Source organism: Emydura macquarii, unplaced genomic scaffold (genome assembly GCF_026122565.2).
Source record: "Emydura macquarii macquarii isolate MOO-44397 ecotype Brisbane River unplaced genomic scaffold, CSIRO-AGI_Emac_v2 contig_1253, whole genome shotgun sequence".
Lineage (NCBI taxonomy): Eukaryota > Metazoa > Chordata > Testudines > Chelidae > Emydura > Emydura macquarii.
The window spans coordinates 37,078,739-37,103,195 of NW_027131390.1; the positions used below are offsets into that span (position 1 = coordinate 37,078,739).

Genomic DNA, 24,457 nt, shown 5'->3' on the forward strand with positions numbered 1-24,457 from the left:
CCCAAACTAGAAGCAAAGCTGCTTGCTTTTTAAAGCCAGGTGCGCTCTTGCTGTTCTTCAAAGCAGCACCCTATTGCCTCTGTCGGCCATTTCCATAATCTCTTTGCCCCACGCTACAATGTTAGTCTGTCAGAGTCTGCCCACAGGGGTGTGAGCTCTGTAGGAAACATGAACTGCATTTGTGTGTAGCCCAGTTCTCTGCTGCACAGGGGGCTCTGGGGCAGTTGTGAGCCCCGGGGATGAGAGCTAAGCCGCAAGGATAGTTTGAAACTAACAAAACTCAGAATCAGCTTCCTTGGGGCATTCTCAGTCTGTGCCTTTCCAGCGCAGCTGTTCTGACATGCACAGTGCCTGCTGCAAAGGGAGGACTTTGCCCACATCAAGGCAGAAAGGCCAGGCAACGGGGAATGCTGGGAGCACAGGTGCAGGGCTTTTTCCCTGGTGCCTAGCTCCAGCACAGGGTGCTGCATTTCCTTCCAGCTTTCCAGACAAGTTGCCGCTGGTGTGACCCATCCCGTGCCCAGGGCAGCCACTGAAAATGCCAAAGTCAGGGCAGACTGTAAAAGGAGAGCAGATTCTGCCAACACTGGTGGGTGGCACTGAAGCCAGACTTCCCAACCAGCCCAAACTGCACTTCTGAATCCTCACAGAAGCCAAATACACACAGCCCCCTTACTGCATTTCAGCTTCTGGCTCCCAAATCCGCACTGGGTCCAGTAAAAAGACCCGTTACTAGAACCCTATGCTCTTTACTAAAAAGGTTCTCTCTGACCCCGAAGGGTCAGCCACAGCACCAAATCAATATAAGTTTGGATCTTACCTAAAATACCAAGCTGCCAGCCAATCCTTTAGTAACTAAAACTAAAGGTTTATTGTAAAAAGAAAGAAAGAAACCATAAGAGAAATGTTAAAGGGTCAAAGCAAATCAAATACATACAAATGATTCAAAATCCATTTACATCTAATTTCTAGGAGAATTGTGGAGTTGCAGGCTTGTACAGTTCCTCTGGTATACATCTAGTATCTGGATGGGTCTTAGTCCTTTGGTTCAGTTGCAAAGTGAATAGATCCAGAGGTAGGAGTGTGTCTGCAGCTGGACAGGTACAAAGACAAAATGGTTTCTGTGGTTTGATCTTGTATACCCTCTGTCTCTGGTCATGCGGCCTGTGGAAACTTACAGGATTTAACATGGAGTCTAGAGTCACGTGGACCAATCCTGGTAACTCTTCTGGTATACCTTTAATTTCTTGCTGGGCCCTTGCATCCGTGAGTGTCTTAATGGGCCATTAAGCAGGCTGTTGTTCTGCATCCATCCTATCTGGGGTGTTGCTCAGGCAGGACAATTTGAAATACAGATATCTCAAATATATCTATAACTTCCATTTCACATATTACACATGAACATATGTATTATCATCTGACTTAGCATATTATAACCTTTCTAACAGTACCTGACATGGTATATCTCACATGAATTATTATGATTTTGACATATTGATGTCAAACAATATAACAAATGCTCTCCCCCATCTACCCAGCATGACACCCCTAATGCAAGACTGGTGTAGAAAGGAGTAATCAGAGCTCTTGAATACACCTCAAGGCCCCCCTTATTTGGACAGCTTGACAGCTGGCCTGAGCCCCGTCGGCCCCAGTGGACAGGTGGGGGAAGTGGCAGTGATGGTCTGGGGTGTCACTGCGGTGAGCTGGCTCAGGCTTTTGTCAGGGGGGAGTTGCTACAGCCAGGTAATGTTTCTAACAACTCAGTGTCTTGTTTGGAGGAACAGCAAAGCCCTTGAATCAAGTCCTCTGCTTTCTGGCCAGGCTGGTCCCCACATGGTTAGGCTCTGCCCCATGAGGGACTTTCCCCATGCTGGGAAATGCCAACTTTGGAGGCTGTAGGTTCCTCCTGTTCTCAGCACTTGTGGACTCTGTGTGGCGAGGATCCTGTCCAGCACCCATCGCCCTGCCCGCTGCTTCCTGTCCCCCTCCATCAGCCCCAGACTTGCATTCGAAACAGGGGTCTCAGTCCTTGTTTAGTGCCCGACTCCCTGTCCCTGCTAGCACCAGCTCCTAGCTTTACCTAGCACCTACCCTGCAAACAGCCTCTGATGCTGGGGAGCTCTAGCTGCTAGTGGGCATCTCCCATTGCACACGTGCAGCATAGCCCCAGGCACCTGGCCTGCAGTTTCCCTTGGCCTAACTGCTTGGTTTTCCAGTGTCCAGGAGCTTCTTGGATCCTTCCCCTTCAAAGGGTGCGCTGCTTACTGAGGCCTCTGTCATTGCGTAAGGCCAGGCAGAGGTCGTGGGCAGACAAACAGCCGTTTATGGCTAATGCATAGGCTCTGAGGCTGGAGGATGAGGACTGAGCTATTCACAGAAGCAGGTCCTTTGTCTTTCACAGGAGCACAGAGCATGCAGCTCCCAAAGGGCAGATGTATCCGAGGGTGGGGACCTTAGCAGCTGCCTCATGGACTCAGAAAACATTCCCTGTGTCTTCCTCTGCAGGGCTCACAGCTACTGTCCTGCAGCAGCGGGTGGTCCCAGCGGTCCAGGAATCTCCCCAGATGTTGGTCGGGGTGGAGAAGACCGAGGTGTGTCCTGTCCTCACCACTAAGCAGGCTCAGTCCCTGTTGTGGGGTGGTACTGGGTGGGTTGGGGCTGGGTGGGCGTGGGCTCAGGAGGACTCTTCTAAAGAGAGAGCTTGAAGCTGCTCCTCTGTGCTGTTCAGCTCCGCCTCGTCCCGGCCGCTCTCCAGTGTCTCAGATCCTTCAAAGCAGCCGGAGTCACGGGGAATGTCCCCTTTTGGGTCTGAGGGGGAAGGCTGTGGCTCAGAGCTCTCTCCTTCTTCAGCCTCACTGGCTGCTGCAGGGGGAGAAGCCAAAGCGTTAGCGCCTAGACAACACGGGCTGCTTCCCCAGGGAGCTCTGAGCAGGGCCTAGCCTGCCACTGGCTGGGCCAAGCTGGGGGAGGGGGCGAGGCTGCTCCGTGTCCCTGTATGCTCTGGATGTGTAGAGGCTTTCTGGGTAATGATGTGACTTGCTCTAGCTCTACCAGCTGCACTGGGTGAGGCCCCTGGCTTATGCTGTCACGTGTGCCGCTTCTGTCCCCAGGTGCACACAGTAGCTTGCAGCTGGAACGGCTGCCAGTGTCTCGCCCTTGGTTGGCAGAGCAGATGCCATGTGGGATGTGATTTGAGCACTGGCTGTGCAAAGTGCAGGGCATGCCTGGCTCTGGCTGTCCTAATCTGTCCTAGTGGCTGGGGGTCAGCAGATAGAGCTCACCTACGGGCACCTCTCGCTTTCCACACTCTGGCGTGGTGGATTCCAGGGAAGGGCCAGACCTGGGTTGGAGCAACTCCCAGCAGGGCAGGGTTCTGGGAGCAGGGAGGTGGCAGAGCGGGGATTTGCCCCCACAAGAACATCTGCCTCTTACTGTCATAGTCCAGCAGCAGGTCAGCAGCTGTGAGCAGCTTGGCCTGGTGTTGGGGGTCCAGGATGTTTAGCTCATTCAGGTGGGTCTCCCGCAGCTCCTTGAAGTCCTCCAGGGTCTGGTAGCCATTGAGTAGCAGGGTGGAGATGTGCTCCTGGGGAGAGAATCGGCCACACAATGGCTAAGAATGTGGAACGCGTGTCCCTGTGGACATACATCTAGCCTTTTGTATCCTTCAGCTGAGAGGGTCACCCTGGGCAGGGGCAGGCTCCAGAATCTCAGCTGTCATTTAAACCCCGGTTCCTAGCATGTGGGGTTCCAGAAATCCCCTGGCAAAGACTAACGGTGCTGCAGTGTTGTCTGCCACAGCTGGGGGATGAACTGCCCACTCACTCAAAGGGTAGCTAATAAAAAGATCCTGGCCTTTCACAGGGGTCACTATTAACTATTTCATTGCCAATTTGATTAACAGGAACAACATAGATTCCCAGGCTAGAGGGGACCATTGTGATAATCTGGTCTGACCTCTGTGTAGCACAGGCCAGAGACCTGCCCATAAAAATTCCTAGAGCAGATCTGTTAGAAAAACGTCCAATCTTGATTTAAAAATGGTCGGTGATGGAGAATCCACCATGACCCTTGGTGAGTTGTTCCAATGGTTAATTACTCTCATTGTTAAAATTTACACATTTCTAGCCTGAATTTGTCCAGCTTCAGCTTCCAGCCACTGGATTGTGTTTGACCGTCCTCTGCTAGGCTGAAGAGCCCGTTGTTAAATATTTGTTCCTCACCTAGATACTTAGTTTGTAAGCAAGTCGCCACTTATCCTTCTCTTTGTTAGGCTAGGTAGATTGAGCTCTTTGAGTCTTTGACTATAAGGCAGGTTTTCTAAACTTTTCAAGTATGTCTATGCTGTCATAAAATGCTCTGAGTCTCAGAGCCTGGGTCAATTGACATGGGCTTGCAGGACTCAAAATAGCAGAACAGACTTACCGGGGGGTGGAGGGGTGGGACAGACATCTACATTGCTCCTTTTAGCCCCACAGCCTGAGTCAATTGACCAAGCTCTGAGACTCGGTGCCATGGGTCTTTTAGTGCAGTGTAGCCGTACCCTTAATCATTCTCATGGCTCTTCTCTGAACCCTCTCAAATTTTTCAACATCCTTTTTGAATTGTGGACTCTGAAACGACCCAGGATTCCAGCAGCGATCGCACCAGTGCCAAATACAGAAGTAAAATAATCTCTCTGCTCCTACTTCAGATTCCCCCGTTCATACGTCCCAGGATCACATCAGCTCTTTTGGCCACAGCATCATAGTGGGATCTCATGTTTAGCTGATTATCCACCACGACCCCCCAAATCTCTTTCAGAGTCACTACTTTCCAAAATAGTCCCCCATCCTGTGAGTATTCTTTGTTCCTAGATGCATCCATTTACATTTAGCTGCATTACAACACATATTGTTTGCTTGTGCCCAGTTTACCAAACAATCCCGGTTGCTCTGAATCAGTGACCTGTCGCCTTCGTTATTTACCACTACCCCAATTTTTGTGTCATCTGCAAACTTTATCAATTACTTTAAACCTTTTTCCATGTTATTGATACAAAGGTCAAATAGGAAACACACCTTCTCAATGATGATTACCTGTTTACAGATCCATTTTGAGACCAATCAGTTAGCCAGTTTTTAATCCATTTAATATGTGCCATGTCCATTTTATATCATTCTAGTTTTTTAATCAAAATGTCGTGCGGTACCAAGTCAAACGCCTTACAGAAGTCTAAATGTATTACATAACACTATTACCTTGATCAAGCAAACTTGTAATCTCATTAAAAAAGATATCAAGTTAGTTTAACAGGATCTATTTTCCATAAAGCCCTATTGATTTGCATTAATTAATTACCCTACTTTAAATCTCTGTTAATCAAGTCCTGTATCTGCCACTCCACTATCTTGGCTGGGATCCATGTCAGGCTGATAGGCCTATAATTACCCAAGTCATCCCATTTTCTCTTTTTAAAAATTGGCTCAACATTACTTTTCTTTCAGTCTTCTGGAACTTCCCCAGTGCTCCAAGACTTATTGAAAATCAACATTAACATTCAGCGAGTTCCTCGGCCAGCTCCTTTAAGATTCTTGGATGCAAGTTATCTGGGCTGATTTAAAAATGTCTGACTTTAGTAGCTTCTGTTTAACATCCTCTAGAGATACCAGTGGAATGGAAAGAGTGTTGGTCACCATATAATAAGACTATATCATCTCTTTCCCCCCTCAGATACAGAACAGAAATGTTTATTGAACCCTTCTGCCTTTTATGCATTATTACTGATAATTCTACCACTTCCATGTAGTAATGGACCAATACTATTATCAGGATTCTTTTTATTCCTAATTATATTTTAAAAACTCCTTATTCTCCTTAATTCTGAAGGCAATCCATTTCTCCTTGTGTCCCTTTGATTCCCTTATCAGTTTTCTACAATTCCTAACTTATCTCTATTCATTTCTATCAACTTCCCCTTTCTTCCATTTGCTATATATTATACATCAAGCTGATGTATTTATTCCACAATCCCAAACTGTGTCCCATTCTTTTCCAGGTGCCAGAATTTCCAGCTGTCCCTGCCTGGCTTCAAAAACCTCCAACTACCTCCTAGTAGCTTCTATTGCATTGTTACTCGCTATCAATCTAACCTCTGATGGCACCTTGAGAGCTGAAAATGTGAGGGCAGGTGAAAACTGAATTTAATCTAAAAACTAAATTAACTACCCACTCAGTTAATGCAGAAGGGAAGCTGCCCCGTGCTGCTGTGTGCTCCCCATAGTGTGTCAGGAATGGCTAAACTTAAAACTCTGTAAACCAGCAAATGAAGAATTAAGGTAACACAAACTTAAAGCTCTGACAATGAGGAAATACAAAGCTAAAGGTACACACTACCCTTGCAAAACCACCTTAACTCTTGTCCCCTGGATCTGGCCATAGCCTCTAGAAAGGTTTCAGTAAGGGAGGGAGGGTGGGTGGTGATGCACCGCAGCTGCCTGGCTGTAGTGAATGGTGAAGGGATCAGATGGAACAGGTTGGCCGAACTGTCACTGAGAGACAAGTGGTGAGTGATGGCAGCAGCGGTGCCTGTGGTCTGGTGGCACACGTGCCTGTGCTCACCAGCCGTTAGGCCATGTCTACATGCCAGGCGCTACAGGGGCAGTGCTGCAGCAGTGCCCCCGGATATGGCTGGTGGATACTTCCTACCTCGAATGAAGGGTCTTTCCATTGCTGTAGTAAATGCACCTCCCCCGAGCAGCAGTAACTGGCTTCCACTGACCTAGCCACATCTACCCCAGGGCTTTGGTCAGCCACAATGTGGCATTGGGGGCGTGTGTGTGTGTGAGAGAATTTTTCACACCCCTAAGAGAGGTAGCTAGCTTGCGGGAGCCCAGCCCTGTGTCCTACAGTGCTCTTGTGCTCCGTTCCTGGTGTGCTGCATAGTAGCTGTGAGGGCACGGGGCCAGACGTGAATTAGGGGCAGAATTAGGGGGGCCTTGCAGGGCTGGGGCGTCCCTTAACTCTTTGGTTTTTGGAAATCTGAGTTTAGCCCCTTTCCAAGCTCTGGATGGGCGTAAGGCAGCCCCACGCAGCCCAAATTCTGCTAACCAAGCCTCGGGGCATTTTAATTTCCTCTTTGTTTGGATTTTGTTTTGTTTAAATAAGTGTTCCCCAGCCCCTCTCCCGCTGCACTGCCTCTGGTTCCCGGCCAGTGCCCACCCTGACCATCGATAGCCCTGAAAGGACAAACATGCATCATCTTATCTCTCTGCCTGGCCAGCCCTGTCGTCCCCCCGCTGGAGGGATGGGCAGGAGAGAGGGCCCCACGGGCGGAGGATGCAGGGACTGACAAGGAGTCAATGGGGCATTTTTGAAGGGGGCTAGGGATGGGGGTTTGGGGACAGACCTGAAGCACGCCCCTTCCCCCCCCCTCCCCCCCCCACACACACACACCCACATCTCCTCTGCACACTTCTGGCCCTGCTTCCCTTCCAACACCCTGAACTGCTGTGAGCTCCCTTTTCCCTCTAAAACTAGCAGCCTCGTCCTGGTGCCAAGTCTCTGCCCCTCCACTCACCGTGGCATTTCCTTCCCTCTGTTCAGCGCTTGCTGTCTTTTCCCTCCACCGCTCCCACTGCTCTCTCCTGTGTGAGCCCCCATCTCTCCCCTTGTTCTCCCACCCCACGTCCCTCCATTCTCCCCTCTCAGGCCGGCGCCTGGCAGCCCTGCCTGCTCCCCAGGGGACCTGAGCAGGTGGCAGGGGATGGCATGGGCTGGAGGGCACCAGTGGGGGATCGGGCCCTGCTTCCATTTTGAACCCCCAGTTCCAGAACCAGCCTCATCCCCTCCTGGCAGGGCACTGGGGTCCCAGGCCTAGCTCCTCGGCATGAGGCCTTGTCCATCCTTGGGCTGCTGGTGCCGGGGGCCTGTCCTCCCGCCTCGCCCCAGAGCCCGTGCCAGGCTCTCACCTGCAGGTTGATGCGCTCCAGCAGCTCCTGTAAGGTCTTGGGCTTGGGTCGCTTGCTCTTGCTCGGGCCCCGGCTCTTACGGGTTGGCCCTGGCTCCTCGGGGATGATGTCCACATAGATGAACTTGAAGGAGCCCACTTTGTTGTTCAGCACCCCCGTCCAGGTGCCCACCGGGGGCTTCTCTAGGATCCCGATGATGTCCCCTTTCTGGGCCGGACAGCGAGAGGAATCCCTGTGAGAACCCCCAGCCGGAGCTGGTGGGTAGGTGGGACCCGGCCTGGGCTCGTCCCACCTGCTCTGTGGCTGCTGTCTGGGCCCAGGGGCTCCCCTGGCAGACAGTCTCATGGGCAGGAGCTGGGTGGGGGCCTGGCCCCTGCAGGACGGCTGGTATTGGTGTTTGTTGCCTGGATCCTGTCCATGGCCGTGAGCCACGGGGAGGGTTCCCACAGCTGGGGTGGGTGTGGGTGTCCTACCCCTGCAGCGAGGAAGGGGTGGTCTGGGCTGCCTTTGCCGGGCTTTCTTGCCCCATATTTCCCCTGCTTGCACCTGCTGGGTCAGCTCCTCTGGTGCCAGCTGGGCCGGCTGGGGCTCAGCCAGGAGCTGGTGTTTTAGCAGCCTGCCAGCCAGCTGCTCTGGGGGTGTGGAGAGAAGGCTGGGGGCACGACGGGAGCCCTGAGGAGCTAAGCTAGTGGTAGCAGACTGCAGAGATTGGAGCAGAAGAGCCTGGCTGAGGCCCAGTGGCTGTGAGGGGAGGTGGCTCTAGGCCTCTTCTGTGCCCCTGGGAGGGTGAGCCTGGTTCAGGGCTCCAGGGGCTGTTCACAGATGCCAAGGCTGCAGTGGTTCCCAAGAGCCTATGTAGCAAGCCAGACAAGCCAGGGGAAGGTTGGCCCAGTGGTTAGGGCACCAGCCTAGGAGGTTCAATTCCTTGCTCTGCCCCTGAGCTCCCTCTGGGCCTTGGGCTCCCCCTCCCACTCCACTCGGGATAACAGTGGAGAAACCCAGCAGAGTGCACGATGCCCAGGTGCTGAGACCCTTCGGGCTATGGAATGCCATAGACAGAGATACAGTGGGGTGTGGCCCTACCCAGCCCCTCCCCTCTTGTCCTGTGGGGTGTGAGGAAGAGGGAGGCTAGGGTCAGTGCAGCAGCCCTGTGCTGGGGGAGCCAGCTGCTTTCTGGCGCCGTTGGGCTGCAGGATTGGCCGCGCAGGGCCTCGGTGCAGGGCTGCTGGCTCCAGCCTCGCTCAGCTAGAAGGCGACTGAGCTTTTAGCCACTGGTGATGGCTGGCCTGGTCCTGCCTGGAGGGCAGCAGAGCCAGCCCAGGAGCCAGCCTCCCAGCAGAGTGGCTCTGCGCTGCCTAGGGAGCCCTGCCAGGAGGGGACCTGCACTGGGGGAAAGCCTGGGTTTGTGCCTTCGGTGGCTCCTGAGAGGGTGATGCCATGATGCAGGTCCTGGCTCAGCTGGAGAAGGCTCCTAGCCGCTGGGCTGGTCCCTGGCCCCTCAGCCGTGGGCTGTCTCTGCACGAGGCCAGGCCTGGAGTGCAGCTGAGCCGGGAAGGGAGGGTTAATCCCAGTTCCCACGACCTGCACCCATGTAGGCTGGGAGTTGTGCCACGTGGTGCAGCTGGGGCAGCAGTAAACCGCTCCTGGCTGGCTCTGTGCAAATGCCACACGAGGCGCTGCCCAGGGAGACGCAGGCCCTTTGTGTTCTCTGGTTTCATTAGCACTTGGGGAAAGGAGACGGTGGTAAAGACCCAGCCCGCACCTCGCCAGCGTCTTACCCGTAGCTTCAGCGAGTCCTTGTCATAGGGGCTGGGCGTGAAGTCTGTATGGACCCGGGCTTTCCCGCAGAAGGGGCCGCTGTGTGGCTGGCTGGGCTCCTCCAGCCTTACGCTGTCACGGTTACTGCCCATGCTGCTGGGACTGGTGCAGCCCAGTTCACTGCCTGCCGGTGGGGGTGGAGATGTCAGCTTCTCCCGCGGGGCCAGCCTGGCGGGTGGGGTGTGGGGTTGTGCTGGCCCCATCTGCTGGCCATGTGCACCTAGGGTAAGTGACTGCCTCTGTCCTTGGCATGGTCTCAGGAGTGGGTTTCTCCCTGTACTCTCCATCACCCACCACTCTCTGCTGGGCAGGGCTCTGCTCCTCCACCACTGTGGCAGTGCTGGTTCCTCTCCATGGACCCTTGGCTGCTGAAGCCTGGGAAGGGGCGCGGGGGCCTGAGCTGCAAGCTCTCCACTGCTGTTTTTAGCCCCGTAGCTCAGCCTGAGCACCTGGCCCCAGGCTCTGAGCCTCCTTGCAGCAGGTGTTCAAAGGCAGTAGAGACGTAGCGTAGGTGAACTGAGACTCCTCCTGCCTTCACCTGGTGCAGCTCCACAGCAGGAGCCCTGCTCCAAGCAGGCAGAGGGTGGCAGAGGTGCTGACGATCACCACACCTTGTCTGCCCCTGTGCTGCCCCACTGCACTGTCCCTGGGGCAGGTGGCCGAGGACTTCGGGGCCCTCTGGGCTGGCAGGGAAAGGGGGGCAAGAACAGTCGAGAGGAATCCACTCAGTAAGCTGGCAGGCGCCAGGGTGCTGCATACGCTGGGGCCAAACTGAGACAGCTCAGACCTCTGTCCTTCCTGCAGGCGGGGGCCCTCACCTGCCTCCAGCTATGTTTGGGGAGAGCTGGCCGTGGGGGGGCACGGTGACGTGAAAACACCTCCTCCCCCTTTCCCACTGAGCCCTTGGGAGCAGGCCGGCCCCTGCACTCACCAGTGGATGTCTGGCGGCTGACAGGCGTGTGCGCATCCTCGTCCAACTCCACGTAAGACAAGGGCACCTTCTCCAGACTCGGCTCCTCCAGGCTGCTATCCAGAGGCATGGTGCACATAGAGCCCTCCTCCCCGACTTCTCCCTGCAGAAGCCAGGGCAATTAGTGCAGGCCGGGGCCTCCAGACTCTAGCCTGGCTGTGCTGGAGGGGCTGGACTTCAGCTGTTGCACGGGGAAAGACATTCACAAAAGCGATGTAACAAGGGCCCTGGTTCGGCTCTGGGGCCAGTGGGCACACAAGCCGGGTGCTGCCTGGAGCGCAGGGGCAGCTCCTACACAAAAGCGCAATGGAACAGGCCTGAGCCCGATCATCATCCACAGACCTGGGAATCCTGGACCTGGGCCCCAGGCAAGCTGGGCATCTCCCAGCACTGACTGTGGGCCAAGAGTCCGGCGGCCTGCACAGTGGGAGCCCACACTCTTTTGTGGACACATGAATGACGGCAGCGGGCTCCAGCAGCAGCCCCAGGCATGAAGGACCCAAAGGGCAGGCTGCGCATGCAGGCTGAGCCAGTAGCTGGGGCTTGAAATTGTGTCCTGGGCCAGGGGAGAGGGGGAGCAGTGTAAACGGTTCACGTTCCTGCGTCACTTCCCTGGAGGGGCGAGTCTAGGGCAATGGATGTGAAGTGTCTGCCTAGAGCTGTCAGGCACCCCTTCTCCTTTCTAGTCACTCCGTTTGCTCTGCCTTTGTGCTGGTGGCTTCAGCCAACACGAGTCAGCAATGCCGGAGCTGAGGACTGCTGGGGTCAGTTTAAAATCACTTTGCTGCAGGAGTTTGTGCTGACCCTTGTTGCTTATGGAAGGGGCCAGCGAGGGGCTCCGGGATGGCAAGATTAGGATTAATCTGAAGTTGTGATGAGCTGGGTGAGATATAAGGGAGGGGCTGCATGGGGGGCAGTGGGGCTGGATGGGGGGGGCAGTGCACACCCCAGGTGTAGACCCTGCTCTTCAGAGCAGGAAGAATGGCTCATCCAGCGGATCCCTGACAGGATCCAAAGCTAGGCACAGAGTAGGTGCTGAAAGCCAGTCCACGGCAGAGCACAAAGTCGAAAGGGGGCTGGCATCAAACAAGCTCCAGAGGCGGAGGTCAGGGAGGTCCCCATCCCATGTGGAATCTGCCACCCCTAAGCCAGCTTAGTGCCCAAGGAGGGGTGGGGGAGAAGCCAGCTCATCTGACGTGCTTGTGTGATTACGGATGGCCCAAGCTGCAGGGTCTGAGTGACCCGATAAATTGTGTCGTGCTCCCTCTGGAGTGGGAGAGTCAGAGACCAGGCACAGTGGAGCATGGTGTCCATGCTACCCCAGTCGCCATGCAGACACCAGCACGTGCCCTGCTGATGGGCTCGGAGCACAGGATCCCCCCCCACCGCCGGGGGGCTGGTGGAGCAAATTAATGGGAAACTGGTTCAGGTTGGTGAGTTAAAGGCTGGCTGGGGAACCTTCTGCCCCATAGGCAGTATAATTATGCACCCCGAGGCGTCTGGGGAGTCCCCTCAGCCCACGACCTCCATGCAGGGTAGCTAGCTGTCCTCACACACTGGGAGGAGAGAGAATTGAAAGGTGCAGGCACTGTTTCCATTCCCATCTCCCTGAACTAGAGGCATAACTAAGAGAGAGCCCCACACAGGGGTTTCAGAGGTCAGATGGGCGAGAATGTCCTACTCGAGTCTCTCTCATGATCCCATTATTCCTAAAGGAGCAGCAGTGAAAGAATTGAGTGTTGCCATCTCACGGTCATCAGTAGGCCCCAGAGTTAACCACTCTTGGGGAACAGGTGGGGCTGGGCAGGCGGGCCCTAGCGCACCAGGTCATGTTCATGAGGGTTTCTTTGACACCACAAGGGCTAGGAACTCTGCTTTTGGAAACGAAAACTCTGCTTGTACAGGAGCCACCAGAGAAGATCTGGGCAGGCAGCCAAGCTCACACCAGCTCTGTCTCAAGCAGCTCAGTGCCCCACTCCAGGCACTGGTCCTTTATGTTCTGTGTGGTCTCTGGGGGCCAGGCCTTTGTCCTGTGGTGATGCCATAGTACCTGAGCACAGAGACCTGGCACCCTGCTCACCTTGCCCTCAGCCAGAGCCTTCACTGCCATCTTGCCCATCTTCCTGTTCATGGTGCGGGAGATGACAGCTCTCCACTTTTTGCCCAGCTTCATGCCACTGCTCCTCCCGGCGTCATCTGGAGGGTCATCCTCAGGGATCTGCAGGGACAGGCCCAGCCAGCCAGCAGTGAGGGATGGGAGACAGAGTCAGAGAATCAAGTGCCCTGCTATTCGCTTTGCCCCCTGGCCCTTGCACCTATGGCAGATGAACCTGCTGGACTGCCAAGGGGGGGTGGGATGATGTTTAAGGCTGGTGCCGCACAGGGGAACCCCAGTGCCCCAAGCAGGCAAGCCCAGGCCCTTTGCCCTGAGGAAGAGCTACATCACGATAGGGGCCCTCCTGGCAGGTGACTGCCAGCCTGCGGAGAGCACTGCACCCCAGAGAGCAGTCCATGTTGTGGGCACCTCCAACTCTTCGGAGGCACTGCCTACCTGGGAGAGGGGGGCAATATCTGGGCCATATGGGTCTGAGGGCAGAGCGGTGCAGAGCTGGAGCTGTAGGGCCCCCAGGGATGAGTAGGTTGTGGGTAGGGCGTCCGACCTGAGGGGAGCAGGTAGCAGGCCAGGGCCATATGGGCTGGAGTGAGCAGTGGGTGGGGTGAGGCCAGGATGGAGTTATATGGGCCTCAGTGGGTGGGGAAGGGCTGGGCAGGGATTATATGGGCAGTGGGTGGGGCTAAACTGGAGGCTGATGGGCCTGAGGCCAGCAGGGGCCGGGCAGGAGCCAGTCCCCATGTGTGAGGGGGCTGGGACGGGTCTCCCTGAGGGTGGGGAGTAGGCACGCCCTGTATGGTGCGGGTGGGATGGCCCTGGGGCCTGGCAGCCAGTGAGTGCAGGCCCTTGCCCCCTGCGGCACAGCGCTGTGGGTGGCGTGGATACTCACGTTCTCCTCCAGGTTAAACTCCTTCTCGCTGACCACTGGGGAGCTGGGCTTGGACTTGGCGAAATCCTTGAAGCTGCTGGAGCGCTGCAGGGAGAGCTGTGTGGGAGCAGGGACAGCATGAGCGGGCGAGTCACCTGCTGGCTAGGGCCTGCCCTCCCTGGCAGGGGCCTGTCCTCGCGCTGCAGCCTGGCCTCCCACACAGGGCGGGACCAGACCATGGCTCAGCAGACCTGCCCGTGCCCCTCTCCCCATGCCAAGGCCCTCTCCCACCTCCAGCGTTCCTGTCCCGCGGGAACAGCACATACAGAGGGGTTGCAGGGCCGCGACGGACAGGTCAGACTCTTGTACCAGCTACAGGCTGGCCACACCTCCCCCTTTATCAGCAAAGGAACAAGAGATGCGTCGTCCAGGAGATCCTGCAAGGTGCAGCCGGGTGCGGCTGCAATGTGCTCAGCTGTGGCTGTGCTGTACAATACGGTTAACAGTCCCTTCTTCTGCATTCCAGTCTTGGCCTCTCTCACCAGCCCTGATCACTTCCCTTGGCCCCAAACCCCCTTGACTCCCGCATTGGCATGGGGAAGGGCATGCCCTGGGCCTTGCCTGCTCACACCTAAAAACATAAGAATGGCCATACTGGGTCAGACTAATGGTCTAGCCCAGTATCTTGCCTTTCGCCAGTGGCTGGTGCCAGGTGCTTCAGAAGGAACGAACAGAACAGACAATCTGCCATTTTGTTACCCAGTCACGTGAGATCCCTTTGTAACTCTTCCAGCCTGCATTGGACTTAACTATCTTGAATAATTTTGTACTGTCTGCAAATTTTGCCAACTCACTGTTTACCCCTTTTTCCAGATCATTTATGAATAGGTTGAACAGTACTGGTCCCAGCACAGACCCCTCTGGGACACCACTATTTACCTCGCTCCATTCTGAAAACTAACCATTTATTCCTATCATTTGTTTCCAATCTTTTAACCAGTTACCGATCCAGGAAAGGACCTTCCTTCTTAACCCATGACAGCTTACTTTGCTTAAGAGCCTTTGGTGAAGGACCTTGTCAAAGGCTTTCTGAAAGTCTAAGTATACACTATATCCACAGGCTCACCCTTGTCCACATGCTTGTTGATCCGCTCAAAGAATTCTAGTAGATTGGTGAAACATGATTTCTCTTTACAAAAACCATTTTGACTCTTCCCCCAACAAATCGTGTTCATTTATGTCTGATATTTCTGTTCTTTACTATAGTTTCAGCCAATTTGACTGGTATTGAAGTTAGTCTTACCAGCCTGTAATTGCCAGGATCGCCTCTGGAGCCTTTTTTAAAAATTGGGGTCACATTGGCGATCCTCCAGTCGTCTAGTACAGAAGCAGATTTAAATGATAGATTACATACCATAGTTAGTACATCTGCAATTTCACATTTGAGTTTCTTCAGAACTCTTGGGTGAATACCCTCTGGTCCTGGTGACTTATCTATCAGCTTGTTACAAAACCTCCTCCAATGACACCTCAATCTGGGACAGTTCCTCAGATTTGTCACGTAAAAAGAATGGCTCAGGTTTGGGAATCTCCCTCACATCCTAAACCGTGGGGACTGATGCAAAGAATTTATGGAGTTCTCCACAATGGCCTTATCTTCCTTGAGTGCTCCTTTAGGATCTCGGTCATCCAGTGGCCCCACTGGTTGGTTAGCAGGTTTCCTGCTCCTGATGTACTTAAAAAAATTGTTGTTGTTATTTTTAAAGTCTTTGGCTAGTTCTTCAAATTCTTTTTTGACCTTTCTAATTATATTTTTAAACTTCACTTGCAAGAGTTTATGCTCCTATTTTCCTCAGTAGGATGTAACTTCCACATTTTAAAGGATGCCTTTTTACCGCTGCTTCTGTTACTTCGTTGTTTAGCCACTTTTGGTCCTCTTACTGTGTTTTTTAATCTAGGATATTCATTTAAAATGAGCTCTATTATGGTATCTTTAAAAAGTTTCCATGCAGCTTCCAGGAATTTCACTTTTGGCACTGTATCTTAATTTCTATTTAGCTAACTTCCTCATTTTTGTGTAGTTCCCCTTTCTGAAATTAAATACTACCATGGTGGACTGCTATGTTGTCCCTCCCCACCCCACAGGGTTGTTAAATTTGATTATGTTATGGTCACTGTTACCAAATGGTTCAGCTATATTTACCTCTTGGACCAAATTCTGTGTGCCATTTAGGACTAAATCAAGAATTGCCTGTCCTCTTGTGGGTTCCAGGACCAGCTGCTCCAAGAACCAGCGCACCACCCACTGCAGGGCAATCATCTCCTGGTAGGAGGGTGCCCAGCCACGTCTGCAGGCTCCCAGGCAGCACAACTGCAGTGACACTGCCCCATGGCAGTGCTGCCCAGCTCCCACAATGCTCTAGCAAGTGTTGCAATCGTTGGTGGTTTCCTTACATTGCAGCTCTGGGGGATGGGTGAGTGTGGGTGACTCTCCACTTGCTTGACAAAGAATCTGTGTCCAGGTGTTGGGTCTATTCCTTTTCGCACAACAATAATATGAAGGAAACATATGGAGACAGTGGGGTGCAAAAATTGTCATCAGTCAGCCATAGTCTATGGGGCACCATTGCCCCAGCCAGAGTGACCATGGCTGGTGGCATCACACCAGGCATTGTATAGTGAAGTTCCCAGCTCTGGCTCAATCCTGCAACTCTACAAATCTCTGGATTGGCACCGCAGGCAGCACCAGGCAGGATCAGGGCTCACGCCCCATTGCACATCAGTGGAGCAGTCCAGAGCTCGGTGTGCTGGGTGCTGTTGTCCATCCTGGCCACATGGCCGCAGAGCATGCAATGCCGCTTTTGAATATAGTGAGTGACTGAAGGAAGGCCCGAGCTCTGCCAGACTGTAACATTTCACACAAAGTCAAACCATCCTGTGCTCAGACACAGGCACTGACAGTGCAGCTGGATGCCGCTAGCCACGCCAAGGCTGCCTGTAAGAGGTAAACCTTGAGTAACCACGTTTACTACATACACACAATGTGCTGGGCCTATACACACCGCTGCCTGGGCAGTTTCTAAGACAGACTCACAGGCTCACAGCCTATCCAAAGGGGTATTACTTTACTTGTGTACACTACGTACTCTTCCCCTAGTAATGTCAGTGACATACTCAGGAGTTACAAATGCACCACGGTCCAAATCGCTATCGCCAAACACACGTCATTCCACCAGCTACATATGATAAATGGATTGTGACTTCTCTCTAGGTAACATCTCACAGTCTCCCAACAGCATCTGCACTTCCTGTTGAAATGCCTGTAAGACATCAGCACAACCGCCCTGTTTTGTGGGGTCAGGGTCACTTCTAGGAGCAGGGCCAGGAGTAAGGGCCCCGCCCACAGGACTAGAACCCAGCTCTGCAGAGCAGGGGTTGGCTGATAGTCCCACAGTGCCACCAATCAGAGCACAGCCAGGGAGCACTGGAGAGAGTAGGTGCCACAGGAAGTACCGTCCAAGAGATCCAGAGTGACAGTACCCCACGGCGCTCTGGCCAAGTGCTCTTATTTAACCCCATGGGTTGCCCTGGGAAGTTGTCTGGGCAGCCACACGGACCTTGGCGTGCTGCTATGCCAGACTTTGCCTGACCTCCAGTATCTGATTCCAGCCTGACTTTGACCTTGATTCCTGCCTCCCAATTCTAACCCAGTACTGCCTCTGGTCTCTGACCCTGGCCTCACTCTGACCCTGACTCTTGTTTACAGGACATGGCCTTGTGATCTCTCCAACTCTGGCCCACTGACTCTCATCCCTGGTGAGCAGACCTCAACCCAGCTGTGACCGCTAGGTCAGACTGCCTAAGCCTGGGTCCCTTACACACTCACAGGTTACTGGGTCTGTGTTGTAGCTCTGTATTTTCAACAGGCATCCCAGGTGTAGCATGTCCTGCAGAATATGTGCTCAACTGTTCAGTGCCACATCTATCAGACAAGGCAGAGGATCAGTCTGCAATGTGTCACTTCAGGTTTCCTTCATTATCTTGGGCATCTCTTTACAGAGATTTTTTTTCTCCCACATGAATACTGAGCAGTAGGGTGTGACTGTGTGCCCATTTGCTCCCCTGTTCCTTAAGAACATCTGTCTGTAGATTGGACTTCTTAAAGTCCAGGCAAGGACATAAATTATGTCCCACAAACAACATTGCTGATGTCTGATTTGTGGTAGCACTGGCTGCATTCTTACAGGCCCATAGGAAATTCACAATCTTTTTGTCAGCGACCTTCAACAAAGGTCATAGCATGACTCGCTTTCTAGAATGTCTGGGTAAACCTTTCCACTAACCCATTTATGGCAAGGTGATGATGAACTGATGTGACAAGTCTCATTCCATTTCTTTTGGAAAAAAAAACAAAAAACACAACACTGGGAACTCTTTGGCTATGAAATGGTTCCACTGTCTCTTACACACTGTTTGGGAACACCCATCCTTGAAAACAAGAGTTTTAACACTTCCACCATCTGTGCTGAGCTAGTTGGATTCATACAGAATATGTCCAGCAATCACTGCAAGCAGATTTTGAAGACAGTGGAAATGAAAATGTTAAGATGGATGTTTGGCGTTTTACAAGGATGGACTGTTTGGAATGAACTAATTAGGGGAAGTGTGAAGGTGATCCCAATTAGAGAAAAGCAGAGGGAATTCAGGCTTAGATGGTTTGGGCATGTGACAAGAAGAACAGAAGAATAAATAAGAAACAGGGTGTTCAACTGAGAAGTGGTGATAGGAGATGGGTTGGAAGACTCAAAACTAGATGGATGAACATTTTATAAAATAATTTGATTAATGGTGGAGTTTCTGAGGAACTGCTTCAAGACGGACTGGACTAGAGAAGAAAGATCAAAGAGCCGACCCCATGTAGACAGGTCTAAGGCTAGAAGAAGACAAAGTGATTTACTGCAATCACAAACACGTGCCCCAGAAGTGATCCAGCATAGTCAATGTGGATTCACTGCCATGGGGTAGCTGACCACTTCCAAGGAGACAGTGAAGCGTGTTTAGACATTGCTGTATTGCTATTTCCTCTTTATGTGCATCAACCCCTGGCCACCACACACTCCTGGCCAAGATTCTCACTTTTACAGTCCTTAATGGCCTCATGTAATTCGTGGAGTACACAGGCCTGGACCTTTGTAGGAATCACACTCTGTTGCCACATATTAGTCAACCTTGAGATTCACTTAACTGTTCCTTTTGAGCAAAGAAAGCTGCAGACAGCTGCTTCTGTGCATTAATCCGTCTACCCATTGTAATGTCAGACACCTTCGTGCTGTACCATGGCATTTGTCACAGGCAAGGTGTCAGTTTGTGCCATATAGAATGTATCCACTGGCTCTGGTTCAGTTCAGCATCCCTACCTGCAACTTCCAATGCTGCAGCCATTGCTCGGACTCTTTCCTTTGGGATAAATGTTGAATCTGGCCCTTGTAACCAGCGTAAAGCATTTCCCTTTAACACCCCAGACTAAACTCAGAGCGTCTCCAGCCCATTGAGAAGAGTGCTGTTCCAAGGAGGTCATTGACCTTGAAACAGAGGCAGCCAGCCTTTCAGTCTGATCTTCCCGCACATGTGAAATCACTTCTCCTGTTCCATGTGGGGAAGCGTCACCAGCTGATTTTGACAGGCAAAGATGCACTACCATATGGAAGGGCCCCTTCAGATACTAAAAGCTTTTTGGCCTCCTCAAAAGTCTGGTTGTAGCTGATCTGGTGTAGGGACCAACACCCTCTCTGTCCATATGTAAGAGTGCATCTAAGGGCTGTCACGCTGTCAGGCATATAATGCAGGAACATGTTGCTTTACAACACAGAGGCTGAGCTATTTAAAGTTAGATGTGCCCTTCACTTTAATAATGCCCAGGAAATGAGGATTTCCCCTGTGTTTTTAGTAGCACTGAGATTTTCTACAACTTCACCTCTTTCAATGGTCTCTAATAATCCTGCTTTAAAATGACAACCACAGCAGATGCCTGTACCAAACTCCACTTCAAGTCTTACTTCTTCCACTTGTAAAGAAATCCATCATGTATGGTCTTCCTCATTAAACAGTTGTAGTGGTGCTGTGGCATTCTCAGTGCACTCCATGTTGTCATCTGCAAACTGACGGATGTGCTAATCTCTGGTATTGCCCTCAGCAGGGGGCTGTTATGTTTTCTTCACTGACCTGCACATTTTCTATGGGGGGCCCAATTTGTTGCAGTTTTTTCAGGGTTTGTTCTTGACTCCCCTGTCACTGAAAGACTCTTTCACAAGAAACTAACAGGGCCTCTGAATGTGCTTCAGGTTGTGAAAGGAGTCTATGTGCCTAGAGCACTGGGAGCATTTGACACACTGGACTAAACAACCTGACCCTTAGAAAGTGAGAATCAGCTGCGTGGGGTCATGGGCCTGAGCAGTGAGTAGCTGTGTTTTCCTTCTAGTGCACGTCTTCAGAACCTGGCACTCACTGAGTCCCTTCTGCTTTATCTGGCTTTGTTTGTGGGCTGTGGTGAGGTGAGTCTGTCTGGGTCAGGCCACAGTTTGATTATGGTGACAAGAGTTTAAGCTCCATCCTCTGGGGCTGAGCAGCTCCCCCGTATTAGCTGAGCACATGCGGTGCCAGCACCAGGTGACACATCAGCAAGTCAAAGGGGACATGCACGGGGCCAACACTAGGGATCAGCCTCTGCCAGCAAGTCAGATGGGATGGGCATGGGGCTGGCATTAGGGAACAGTGTCTGTCGTTGAGTTGGAGGGGACGTGTGCGGAGCTGGCACTACGGGGTGGGTTTGTCAATGAATTGGAGCGGATGCACACCAGGCCAGTGCTAGGGGATGGGGTCTGTCAGTGAAATGCAGCAGATGTCTAGGACCAGAGCTAGGCAACCCGTCTGTCAGTGAGGCGGAGGGGATGCGCCTGTCGGTGAAGCGGAGGGGACATGCAGGGCCTGCGCCAGGTGACCTGTCTGTTGGCAAGGTGGCGGGGACGGGTGCTAGAAATGTCAAGTGCCTGGCAGAGCAGCTGGAGAAAGTCTCGGCAGGGACTGGACACCCTGGGTGTAGATGAGGGCCGAGGAGGAGTTTCAATGCGAGGGGCAATCGAAAGTGACTGATTAGGTTCAGTGAGAGGCTGGTGGTGGTGGAGTGCAAGGTGCCAAGATCTAGGGCAGGGAAGCAGGGCAGGAGAAATAAGAGCCCAGGCCCAGAGAAGAGGGGCAGTGAGAGGGGAGGGGATGCCAAGCGAGGCCTGCTGCGATGCTGCCTTGGCTGGTACAGCCTGCCCTGCCTTCCCTGGAGAGGGCCTGTTTCCATGGTGAGAGATGTTTACTCTGATTTCCCCTCTCTCTGCGATAGGGAAGGATGTGGGACTTTCCACTGTCTCATTCACACTCTGCGCAGGGCAGATGTTGCCAGGGCAGAGCCTCCTCAGAGCTCACCAAGGAGCTTAGCACCTGCAAGGGGCGGGCTGCCATTCCCGGGCCAGGCCAGAAGGGGGTGATAGGCTGGCATGGCAGTGGCCGTATTTCCAAGGTCTGCTAACTGCATGAGGCTCGCAAGTGGAAACCAAACAGCCCTGCACAGACGCCCCTGAGCCCAATATTTCACCTCCAAAGTGGGGCGATGCCCACACTTAGTTGGCTAAGGGCACCACTGGCTAGTGGCTTCCTCTTCCTTCCCCTCCCTCTTGCAGAGCTGCTGACTCTCCGGATGTCTGGGGAGAATGGATTGGGGTTCTCATTAGCTCCTGATTTGTTGTCTTCAAACTTGTGAAATGTCGCCCTTATCCAAAATGGGTGCCTTCTCCAATTCCTGTCAATGGGACTGAAGCCAAAGTGCCCCTCAGCCAAGACAGCTGCCATTTCCCTGCAGTCTTTGCACGTGACAGAGAGGCTCCTGCAGGGGTTCCCTGCGGGGAATGTAGGGGTACTCTTCCAAGCTCCGCCCATGCAATAAGCCCCACCCACTCACGATGCCAGGAGGAGGAGTTGCTCTCAGTAGTCACCGAACGGGTTACGTGAGCTCTCTGCACCCCATGGAACCCCTGGGCTGGGCTCCTTCATGGTGGAGGAAACAAGTAGTAGTATCTCCCAACCCCACCAGCTCCTGGCACTAAAAGGGCCATCACTCAGCACAGGCTGCCTAGGTCTCCATGCTAGACTCATTGTTCTGCTCTCTGAGGAGCTGATGTGAGCAGCGAACTAGTTATCTGTGTTGACAATGACAGTGTCAGTGCTGACATCTGACTTAGCACTGACTGAAATGAGTGGGGAGATCACACCGCAGAGCTCATGTCTCAGGCTATCTGCAGACTCAGGCAGACATGGCTGCCTCAGTTACGCTTGGGTTAAGTTTTTATGTCACAGCCATAACTGCTTGAGAGGCATTGTTGTTTAAAATGAAAGCTGAGACTCTGTAAAACAAGAGGGCAACCGGGGGGGATGGGATATGCTGTAATACCATGTACCAGCCTCATGCTAGCCCTGTACTTCCCCAAGTAAAGATGGCCACTATCCCCCATTGTTTCCAACGGGGCTGAAGCCAGGCTGCCCTCAGAGAAGATGGTGGCCCCTCGGTTAGGGCCAGGAAGGAAACAGAAAAATATGGAGGTGCCAGGAATGAGCCTGTGATGGCAGCCGGAAGGGGGAGTGCATTAAGAAATGGGAGTCAGAGATGTGGGAAATAGGAGATTACATCTTGGTGGGGGCAGGGTTCCTGGGGAGGTTAATTAGGGGGCGGTTTACCGGGGAGGTTAATCCTGGAGTTGGCTGTGGTGAATTGAGGACTGTGTTGGAATTGCAAGCTATTGCTTTAAGAGTGGAGGTTTTCTTGGTCTTGCTTGCAGTCTAATGGGCTCTGAAGGGAAGTGTGGGATCAGAGTTGGTCTGGAAAAAGCCAGGTGCAAGGTGAGATAAGTAGTGCCTCCTGCCTTAGAGAGCAGCCTGCTTTCTTTCTCTCTAGTTTTGGTTACTGTGTGTGATCCTTCTAGAGTCTAAGAATAAAAAGAGGGTTACACTGCAACCTTCCAGCAGGAGTATTTGATGTTTTTATCTAACTTCTCTGTGTGTAAGTCATGAACATAACACTGGGGAGGCACGTCCCGGGAAAATCCTTTGCATCACTCTAATGGCGTAGCCTCCCCTTATGGAGATGGACGTGGCTGCTGTGTATGTGCTCTAGGCAGGCCCCTGGAGTCATTGTGAAAAGCCTGCACTGGCTGCACACCAGGCCCTCTGGGAGTCTGTCCACACGACTGCCCTAGCATGGCCACCACACCCCAGGGGACTCAACTGTGCTTCTGACAAGCGCTGGTCACGGAGATCCAGGCTGCTTGACCCTGAAGTGTTGGGGGAGGGGTCCAAATGCAAAAGCCCTGTCTCCGTCAGCCTCCTCTTGGCTAAGGTTGCTCAGTGCTCGCTGGGGGTGAGCACTCAGGAGCCAGCTGCCAGAGGAAGTGGTTTGCAGCATGTGATCAGTTCAGCCTAGAATTGCCTGAACCACAAACACCTTGAAGGGCTTTGATCCATGAGCTACAAACCCTGGTGACATTTCTGCACAAGTTTCTCACTAGCCTGTGTGCGGAGACGCCTCCTGCTCTCTGCAGACACAGCCCAGCCTTTCAGCACACTCAGAGGCAGGAAATGACAAGCACCATCACCCCCACCAAGAGCACAGGCGGGGGGATTCGCACCCCTGCATTCAGCGCTGGGCAGAAGCCACGTTCCAGTGTGCTTGTGCCAGGATCATTCCAGGACTGGACTCTGCTCTCACTCGCACCAGTGCAAACCCAGAGCATCCCCATGGACTTCAGTGAAATTAGGCAGCTGAAGTTGGCCCCTAGTCTTGAAATGTGGCAGTATCTCCAGCACGATGTACCGGTGCTGGGATCTGCTAACTCCCAGCTCCCACTCGCTGTAAGATTCACCCTCCCAGCTCCTCTGTTGCCGGGGGATCCATAACACGGACACCTCCAATCAGCAATCCATAGCCCAGGTCCTGGTAGCAAGATTCAGATCCCTGCCTCCCAGTCACCGGCGGATCCCAACTCCCGGTCAGGAGCTCCTGGAGCAAGAAGCCAGGCACTGGATTGTCACCCCGCACTGTTGTCGGTTCTGAGCTCTTCCTCCCCAGGAAAGTCTTTCACATGAGAGCGAGCTCAGAGAAAAGCAACCAAAGTGTTAAGGTGGGGTTGGGAAAGGGAGCGATGGCTGAGGAGACAGGGCAGCCAAATACTACCTGAGGGGGAAGAAAAGCGGGTACCACTGAGGAAGGAGGGGAATCTAGGAACTTTGACATCTCTAATTCCTCTGGCAGCCCCTGACATGGCATAGGCTCTCCAACCAAACTAGTCGCCCTCCCACCCACCATCACTGGGGGTCTGCTCTCAGCACAGTCCTTCTGTCCCCCCCAGTAGGGCCCGAGGAAAGAACACCCGACCAGTCAGCTCTGCATGTCTGGTATCAGGGCCACGAAGCCCCGGGCAGCATGGAGGAGCTCAGACTGGTGCCTGGGGGAGGGGAGGTGTGAGAGAGCCAGCAGCTGGTGGGCAATCCTCACACTCACCTTCTTCTTCTGCGCTTGCTCCTTCTCTCCAGCGTTGGATGGCTTGCGGCGCAGCATTGCGCTCCCTCCAGAAAGGCCGGCAAAGGACAGGCAAGGGCAAGGCTGAGCCGCGGAACACAGCACCCGGCGCGTTGCTTGCTGA

At 53.2% G+C, this 24,457-nt stretch overlaps 1 protein-coding gene across 1 annotated transcript; it reads right to left on the reverse strand.

Annotated features, from left to right (window-relative positions):
- Positions 1-872: 872 nt before the first annotated feature.
- Positions 873-24,457, reverse strand: SASH3 (SAM and SH3 domain containing 3). The gene is made up of 8 exons (XM_067549783.1): positions 24,316-24,457; positions 13,740-13,835; positions 12,818-12,955; positions 10,699-10,840; positions 9,728-9,891; positions 7,950-8,156; positions 3,436-3,586; positions 873-2,865 (listed from the first exon to the last, which is right to left on the reverse strand). Exons 1-8 carry the CDS (start codon positions 24,370-24,372, stop codon positions 2,678-2,680), a joined length of 1,143 nt encoding a protein of 380 aa, XP_067405884.1. The 5' UTR covers positions 24,373-24,457; the 3' UTR covers positions 873-2,677.

Excerpts from the sequence above, each read along its gene's own strand:
- SASH3 (XM_067549783.1), bottom strand. The coding sequence starts at position 24,372 with ATGCTGCGCCGCAAGCCATCCAACGCTGGAGAGAAGGAGCAAGCGCAG. Across the intron at positions 10,841-12,817 it reads AGGCTCTGGCTGAGGGCAAG|GGAGAAGTCGGGGAGGAGGG; the intron begins GTGAGCAGGGTG and ends TGGCTTCTGCAG. Across the intron at positions 8,157-9,727 it reads AGGACTCGCTGAAGCTACGG|AAAGGGGACATCATCGGGAT; the intron begins GTAAGACGCTGG and ends TGTCCGGCCCAG.